This window comes from Gallus gallus, chromosome 22, assembly GCF_016699485.2.
Source record: "Gallus gallus isolate bGalGal1 chromosome 22, bGalGal1.mat.broiler.GRCg7b, whole genome shotgun sequence".
Taxonomy (NCBI): domain Eukaryota; kingdom Metazoa; phylum Chordata; class Aves; order Galliformes; family Phasianidae; genus Gallus; species Gallus gallus.
In genome coordinates this window covers 500232-508509 of record NC_052553.1, presented here as the reverse complement: position 1 = coordinate 508509, position 8278 = coordinate 500232, and the positions used below count along the sequence as shown (strand labels likewise).

The 8278-nt window shown below is 57.2% G+C and overlaps 1 protein-coding gene across 3 annotated transcripts; it reads left to right on the top strand.

The window, feature by feature from the left end:
- The first annotated feature begins 892 nt into the window (after positions 1–892).
- Positions 893–8047, top strand: PROM2 (prominin 2). Of its 3 annotated transcripts, none has more exons than XM_015297330.4 (24): positions 893–1244; positions 1452–1501; positions 1616–1818; positions 2115–2235; positions 2374–2437; positions 2515–2604; positions 2709–2908; positions 2983–3057; positions 3132–3195; positions 3774–3933; positions 4269–4421; positions 4726–4849; positions 5441–5532; positions 5621–5705; positions 5820–5966; positions 6057–6128; positions 6203–6295; positions 6381–6434; positions 6716–6796; positions 6913–6981; positions 7076–7165; positions 7286–7392; positions 7490–7567; positions 7791–8047. In XM_015297330.4, the coding sequence occupies exons 1-23, from the start codon at positions 1028–1030 to the stop codon at positions 7551–7553; spliced, it is 2475 nt and encodes an 824-aa protein (XP_015152816.1). In that variant the 5' UTR covers positions 893–1027; the 3' UTR covers positions 7554–7567; positions 7791–8047. The 3 variants fall into 3 exon arrangements, with proteins under 3 accessions (XP_015152816.1, XP_015152815.1, XP_015152817.1); XM_015297329.4 differs by having other exon boundaries at positions 7766–8047; XM_015297331.4 differs by lacking the exon at positions 7791–8047 and adding an exon at positions 7705–7718.
- The last annotated feature ends 231 nt before the right edge of the window (positions 8048–8278 follow it).

Below are 8278 nucleotides of genomic sequence, written 5' to 3'. Positions count from 1 at the left end.
GACGTATATAGATGCCTTGCATGTAATTGCTCTCCCGACTCCATGCTTTTCTGGTCCTGGGAGTTTTGTCCCGGGACAGGATTCAGCCAAGCCTGTAGGTCCAGGGCAAGATTTTCCAGTCTGGTGCATCTCATTCCCAGGAGGGTTATAAAGGGGGACTGTAAGAAAGAAGGCGACAGACTTTAGCAGGATCTGTTGTCATAGGATATGGGGAAACGGTTTCTAACTCAAAGAGGAGAGATTTAGGCTGGATATGAGGAAGAAATGATTTGCAGTGAGGTTGGTGAGGAACTGAAATGTGTTGCCCAGAGGGATGATGGATGCCCCATCCCTGGAGACATCCACGGTCAGACTGGATGGAGCTCTGAGCACCTGACTGAACTGTGGGTGTCCCTGTTCATGGCAGGGAGTTGGGCCAGATGGCCCTTAAGGGTCCCTTCCAACTCAAACCATCCTATGATTCTATGTGGAGCAGTGCACTATGACATCTGCTCCAGAAAGTTGCTGTGACCCATCCCCTGCTGGGGGAAAAGCATCTTTTCTGAAGGAGGGACCACTGAAGGAGGGACCACACTGCTTTGCACTGTGCCCCAAAGGGAAGCTCCCTCCCTTCCTGCCATCCTTGTCACTAGAGCTCAGCTCCTCCTATGGAGCAGGATGTGGCCATGGGACAGCTGGGGACGAGCCTCATCCAAGCCCAGCCAAGGGGATGCTCTTTACAGGGTGAGGAGGGATCTCTGCTGCCTGCAGGGCTGAGCATGGCGAGGGACGCAGCGCTTGCAAAACAGCCCTGGGATGGTTTGGGAAGGTTTGGGCGGCTCATCACCCCGCCTTGCTCAGCCTGGCCAAGCCCAGACGCCCCAGGGAGGCTGGGGGGAGCAGCCACAGCAGCGTCTGGGCTCGGCGGCGGCCAACCTGTCAGGCAGGTTTCCTTGGAGCAGCCAACGAAGCCACCAGGGCCGGGCATGCCCCTCCGTGCGCTCGCAGGCTGACGGGGCCGCCCGGCTCTTTCCTCACTGCCGAAGCCATGCGGGCGGCCGGGCTGCTCCTTGCTTGGGTGCTGCTGCGTCCTGCTGGCGCCCAGCAATGTCACCCCAGCAGCTCTGCTGCTGTCCTCCGCTTCACTGACACCCATGCTGAAATCCGAGTGCCGGCGCTGCACCGCGTGCCGAGCTCTCTTGACCCCCTCTATGGCCTCGTCCGACACTACCTGGACCTCATCCAGCAGAACCCCCTACCCACAGGTGAGTCCCCTCATGGAACGGTGACATTACCACCACCACCACCACCACCTCTTGGAGCCCTCTGCAGTACCTGGGAGTGGTTGGTGGGGTCAAAGCTGCTTTGTCTCATCACGGAGGGGGGCTCTGCCCATGGAGGGATAGGGGTGCACCAGGTGGGACGTGGGAGCTGCCCTTGAGGCATTCACCATTGCCACGGTTTGTTTGCAGAGCTTCTCAGGGCAGTCCTGAACGACCCCAGCTCAGTGCGGGCATCACAGGTGAGCAGGGACATGGGGACATGGAAGCCACGGTGGTGGCACACAACCAAGAATTGGGGATATATAAAAGGAGACAGATGGAACACCCCAGAACTGCTCTCTGCTGTCACACAGGTTGTGCAGTACGAGCTGGGCTATGTCATTTGTGCTGCGGTGGCTCTGCTCTTCACCGTGGCTGTGCCAGTGGCAGGGCTGTGCTTCTGCTACTGCCGGAGCCGGCGGCGGTGCGGGGGCCGCCTGCGTGCCCACCGGCGTTCCCTGGCCTGCCGGCGCCGCTGCCTCCTCATCTGCCTCTCCATCACCTCTGTCATCATTCTGTGAGTGTCCTGAAGTGCCTCGCCCCAAGGGGAGCCGTGCTGATGGATGGGGCTGGGGATAGGGTTGGGGATTGGGATGGGGATGGGGATGCAGATGGAGATGGGGTTAGGGTTGGGGATGGGGATAGGGTTGGGGATTGGGATGGGGATGGGGATGCAGATGGAGATGGGGTTAGGGTTGGGGATGGGGATAGAGTTGAGGATGGGGATTGGGATGGGTATGAGAATGAGGATGGAGGCGGGGATGGGGGATGCTCTATGGGACCTTCCCATCACTTCCTGCTTATCCCTGGCAGGACCAGCGCCATCTGTGCCTTGGTCACCAACCAGAGAGTGAAGGAGCAGATGGAGCCAGGGCTTGGTGCTGTGCCAGCCACACTGCGCACGCTGCGGCAGCACATTGCCAACGTCCCCCAGGTGAGTGCTGGAGTGACTCTGCTATGTCAGGGCAAAGCAGTTTAGGAAGCAAGTGAGATGGATGCATTTTTAATACAACACAGGGCTTCCTCTGCTCCCTGAGGATGCCCCTGCACAGCAGCTCCTCTCTCTTTGCAGGGCGTGCAAATGGTGGTGGATCAGTTTGAAGTGCCCCGGCAGCAGATAATCTCTGACCTGGGGGGTAAGCACCGCACAGACCCCCACTGCACCCCGTTCTGGGATGGAACAAGGGGCTGATGGTCTCACGGTGCCTTGCAGGGGTGAGCCGCAGCGTGGGGCTCTCCATCCACACACAGCTGAAGGCAATGACCTACGCAGCACTGGCAGACCTGCAGGACAGGGCGGGAGGTAATGTCAAGCATGATTAACCTGAGGCTGCTCCCAAAGCCTTGCTTGCAGACAGGGGTGGCCGAGTGGAGCAGCGAGAACTAGCCCTGGGCTTTCTCTTTAAGACCTACAGACCTCGCTGCACCATTTACAGATTCTCAACAAGACGGTCCGAGTGCTGACAGCGGCACGGGCTGAGCTGGAGCCAGCACTGCAGGAGCGACGGCAGCGCGTGGTCGCACTCCTGGATGATCCACGCTGCACCTCCTGTGCCAGCGTGCTGGGCAGGGCGCAGAGCCTGCAGCTGGGCGCTGACTATAGCAAGGTGGGATGGGGTGCTGGTCAACCCCCATCCCTCCAACACTCCCAAGGCTCATGGGATGGTTTTCCCACTCCAAGGTGCCCTCGGTGGAGAAGGTGTTGAAGACGTTGGCTGGTCTGCCCCGAAGTGACTTTGCGGAGATGATTCGGCAGGTGGGTGGTGCGGGGTGGCTCAGCACCCATGGTAGCCCCGTCTGTGCCACTCACACTCCCTCTTCTCCTCACAGGGCAATGGTACTTTCAATTCTATCCCAGAGCTGGCTGTGGAGAGGATGGCGCAGCTGATCCAAGGTGAGCAGAACCCCCATGAGGGGGAGGGATGCCCTCTGTGGGGCAAATCCTGATTCAGAGATGGGGTGGGACACAGGGACCCCCTCCAATATAATCTCAGAATCATAGAACCATTAAGGTTGGAAAAGACCTCTAAGATTGTCTAGTCCAACCCCAACCTGCCCTGCCATGCCCACTGACCGCGTCCCTCACAACCACATCTCCATGGTTTTTGAACATCTCCTGGGACGATGACTCCACCACCTCCCTGGGCAGCCTCTGCCAGTGCCCAACCACTGTTTCTGAGAATAAATTGTTCATAATATCCAACCTGAATGTCCGTTAGTGCAAGTTGAGGCAATCGTCTCTCATCCTATGGCTGTTACCTGGGAGCAGAGGCCAATCCCACTTTGCTACAACCTTCTTTGAGGGAGTTGTAGGGAGCCATTAAGGTTTCCCCTGAGCCTCTTCTTCTGCAGGCTGAACAGTCCCAGTTCTCTCAGCTGCTCTCCATAAGACTTGTGCTCCAGACCCTTCACAGCTTTGTTCCCCTTCTCCGGACTCATTCCAGGGCCTCATTATCTCTCTTCATCTTGCAGAGCTGCGGGAGGAGATGGCCCGAGTGTCAGAGAAGGTGCAGACCATAGCTGATGGCTTCCCCCTCCCTGACTACACCCGGCTCGTCAACAAGGCCCTGCTGAGGGCAGAGGACAGGAGTCAGCCTTTCCTCCGGGAGGTGGAACGCTTCGAGTGGTACAGGTGATCCAAATGGGCACGGGGGTGCGAAGGAGGTGGGTGCTGACCCTCTCCAAACCCCATTTGGGACTGTATCTCAAGGTCGTGGCCTGCTGCAACTTAGCATCATAGAATCATTAAAGTTGGAAAAGACCACTAAGGCCATCCAGTCCAACCATCAACCCATCCCCACCATGCCCATAGAATCATAGAATCATTAGGGTTGGAAAAGACCACTAAGGTCATCCAGTCCAACCATCAACCCATCCCCACCATGCCCATAGAATCGTAGAACCATTTAGGTTGGATAAGACCACTAAGATCATCCAGTCCAACCATCAACCCGTTACTTCCCCCAGATGGGTTGCAAGCACGGTGCTGTGCTCCATCGTCCTCCTCATCGTTGCCTGCAATGTGGCTGGGATGGCTCTGGGTGCATACGGACTCTCCAAGCGGGAGGACCCAAGCGACTACGAGTGCCGAGGGGAAGCCGGCGCCAAGTTTCTCATGATGTAAGCATTACTCCCGGGGGTCTGTGTCCATCTCATGCTACCCAAAAATTAAATAATAATAATAATAAAAATCATAGAGGCAAAAGCAAAGGCAGGAACCGGGAGCCAGCTGAACTGAAAGGCTTTTGTAGATAAACCGCCTGCGCCGGAGGGTTTGGGAGAAGCTGCTCCTCCCTGGGAGCCAGCAGCTCCCGCACCCAGCCGGCGTGTCCGGGCACAGGAGGGAGCCGCGGGGCCAGGCAGGTCACCGCAAGCCCGCTCAGGTCTGCAAAGCTGCCTTCGGCATCTCCTCTCCTCCTTTCAGCGGCGTGGGCCTGGGTTTCCTGTTCTCCTGGCTCCTCATCCTCATGGTTTTCACCACCTTCTTGGTTGGGGGCAACGTCCAGACATTGGTTTGCAGGAATTGGGTCAACCAGGAGATTTACAAGGTGGGTGGGCAGCTGTCTGTTGTTTCATACATCTGTGCATGCATTCACCAAGACACCCACAAATGCCCTGCCTCCTCTCCCTGAACCCATTAAGGTTGGAAAAGATCATCTATTCCAACTGGCAACCTACTGCCAATATTGCCCACTGAACCACGTCCCTCAGAGCCACATCTCCATGGCTCTGGAACACTTCCAGGGATGGTGACTCCACCATCTCCTTGGGCAGCCTGTGCCAGTGCCTGACCGCTCTTTTAGAGAAGTTTTTCCTAATGTCCAACCTGAAAGCCCCATCCTAGACCAAAAAATTAAGGTTACAGTTGGATCGCTGGATTTTCAGTGGGAAATTGGCTTTTGCATTGGTTCATTTCCTTCGTGTGACAATGCTCCCACCTGTATCCCTGTCCCCTGGGTGTTTAGAGGTGCTGGGATGGCTCTGAAGTGGCTCGTGATTGACAGTGCAATACGTGCAAGATCAGCTGCAGTTGGGATGGGTAACCCAGTACACACATGTGAGGGCAGATCACCCCCAAAAACATGTCTAGGAATGCATGTGTCTGACCCTGCCCCTCTCTTTCTGACTGTTCTGTTCAGTTTATTGACACCCCTGGGAACCTTCCTCCATCCATGAACCTCACCAAGCAGCTCAACCTCAGGAGGGACTCTAACCTCACAGCTGCATACCGGTGGGTGCTGGCAGGAGCCCACCCCTGCCCCTAATCAATGGGAGAAGGGCTAATTGGGAGTGATACTGACTGCCCCTTCACCTTGCAGGGAGTGCAAGAGCGGCGCGGGGCTGTGGGAGGTGCTGCAGCTGGAGAAGTCCTACAACCTGGATGAGCACCTCAAAAGCCCCAAGGTGAGGGCTGCCTTCAAGCAGAGCTTCTGGAAACAACGCAGGGATGCAGGAGCTTTACTGGGGTTGCTGGGATGGAGGTGCCAGGCCCCGAGCATCCCTATCTCATCCCTGCAGTACACGGCCAACTTCCAAAAACGCCTGGGTGACTTCATGGCACAGCTGGGGGATGTGCGGCTGCTCCGCAGTGAGGGCAGGAATGACTTGGAGACCTTTGCCCGCAGCGGTGTGGATGAGGTGGACTACAGGCGCTTCCAGGAGGAGGTGAGGGGATGCTGGCAGAGACCTGGTTCCAGTGACAGTGGTCTTCCCAAGGCTGGATTTCAAGCAGCCGATGACTCTGTTTTCCTCTAGATGAAGATCCCCGTGGTGCAGACCAGCCTCCCCGCCCTGGCTCGGAGCCTGGAGGGGCTGCAGAAGATGCAGGTGAGTGGCATGGCAGACAGCAGCAGCTTCCCACTTGCCCACGGGGCTGCCCTCACCCCGCTGTCCCCCTGCAGAGGAATGGCACAGTGGCAGGACGGCTGGCTGCCGAGGCCAAAGCTCTGTGGCAGATGCAGAACTCCACGGTGCAAACTCAGGAGGCGCTGGTGGTGAGTTCACACCTACAAGGCAGCTCGTGTGCCTGTGGAGGGGAGAAAAGGGATTTTGCAGCCTTCTCACCTCCCTGTCCTACAGGCGAAGCTGGGGGAAAGCGTCCGGTTCCTTTCACGTTTGGCACCACACCTTCAGGTACCAAAAACATACATGGGGCCCTATGTGTACAGCATCCCAAAAGTGAGTTGTAGGGTGATGGAGACCCAGGAATGATGCCAGCCCAAGAGCATCAGTCTCATCCCTGGCAGAGATGCCTCACTCTGTTTAAATGAGCCTGTACCCTGCCAGGAGGGTTTTTTCTCCCTACCCTGCAGCAATCAGACCCAATTAGAGACTTCATCCTGGGGCACCCATCCCACCAGGCCCAGTGTTGCTCAGTGCCCTGGGGGTTCTCTGTACTCCCTGCACTTCTCTAGGAGCGAGTGAAGACCACATTGGCCACCATCGCATCAGTGGAAGCCCGGCTGCCTGTGCAAGCCCAGCAGATCCTCCGGCAGGTGAGCCAGGGGAAAAAAAAAGCAGTAAAGGAGCTCTGGAATCAAGGAAGGGGCAATTGGAGCCTCAAAGCCCTCTTTCCAAGCCTGGTCTCCATGCCACCTTCCTTCCACCCCAGGAGATTGGCTGCTTCACGAGGAAGGAGCTGCGCTACTTTGCACAGTACCTGCACTGGGTCGGACAGACGGTGGGTGCTCACCTTTGTCAGAGTGGAGGCATCAATTTGCATCCTCTCCAGCTGGGTGGGATTTTAAACTTGGCCTCCCCACTTCTTGTTCCAGCTGAGGGAGGATGTGGCTTCGTGCCAGCCTCTCGCCACAGCCCTTGACAACGGGAGGGTGATCCTGTGTGACCGCATTGCTGACCCCTGGGTAAGGACCCCATTGCTGCACCTCACACTGGGACCAGCAACCACAAGGCTCCCCAAATCCCTCTTGGTTCCGCCTCTTCCTGCGCAGCCCAGCAGGGACCCATGTGTTCTCTCTTTGCAGAATGCCTTCTGGTTCAGCCTGGGGTGCTGCACCTTCTTCCTCATCCCCAACATTATCTTTGCCATCAGGCTCACCAAGCATTTCCGCCCCATCCGCAACCGGCTCATGTAAGAAGCAAGCATGGGGTGGGCGAGTTCCAACACAGAGTGGGCAGATGTGTGCTCCTCCTTGGCTACCTGGTGTTTTCTCCTTCTCTCTCCACAGCTCTACAGGCTCAGAGGAGACCTGTCCCTTTCACATCCCTCGCGTCACAGCGCTGAAGCTCTAGGCCAGGCTCTGCAGGTATGGTGGAAGCTGAGACCTGGGCTGCTTGCTAGATGCCCTATGCTCCTGTCTATCAAACTCATGTTAAAGCATTGCAGGGCTTCCTCTCCTCCTCAGCATCCTTCCTGGGTGTGAGACACATCCAAATGTTGTAGGGCTCCAGGTCCCTCCAACAACCCAATGTCCATGGGATCTGCCTATCTTTCTTGACTACAGGGACACCTATGTCCACGTACTGTAGGGCTCCAGGTCCTTGCAGCATCTCTTCCTCAGTGTCTGAGCACCATCAGGGACCTCCCTGGAGCCTGGCTGACCGGGGACCTCAGGCAGCATCCCTGCAGCTCCCGCTGACTGCTGGCTCACCTGCTGCACACTGCCGACCCCACTGCAACGCATGCCTGGCTCCCTCTCACCCACCGCAGCCCTCCTGCAGCAGTGCCCTGCAATGCTTCTCCACTCCTGGGATGGAGCACATTAAACCTTCCTGAGCCAAAGCCATCACTGCCTGTTCATTTTTGTGATTTTGCTGGGAAATGCTCAGGCCTGGGGGCTGCAGCCTCTCAGAGGAGCATACTCAGCTCTCAGTCCCCTCTGCTCCAAGGCCACTTTGGAGGAGGCCTCAAAGTCACAAGGACCGGGGCCAGGGTCTTCCCCATGCAATGGGGGCAAGGCCACAGATCTTGAGACCTTCAACACGTTGGGTCTTGGGACCTTCAACACCTTGGGTCT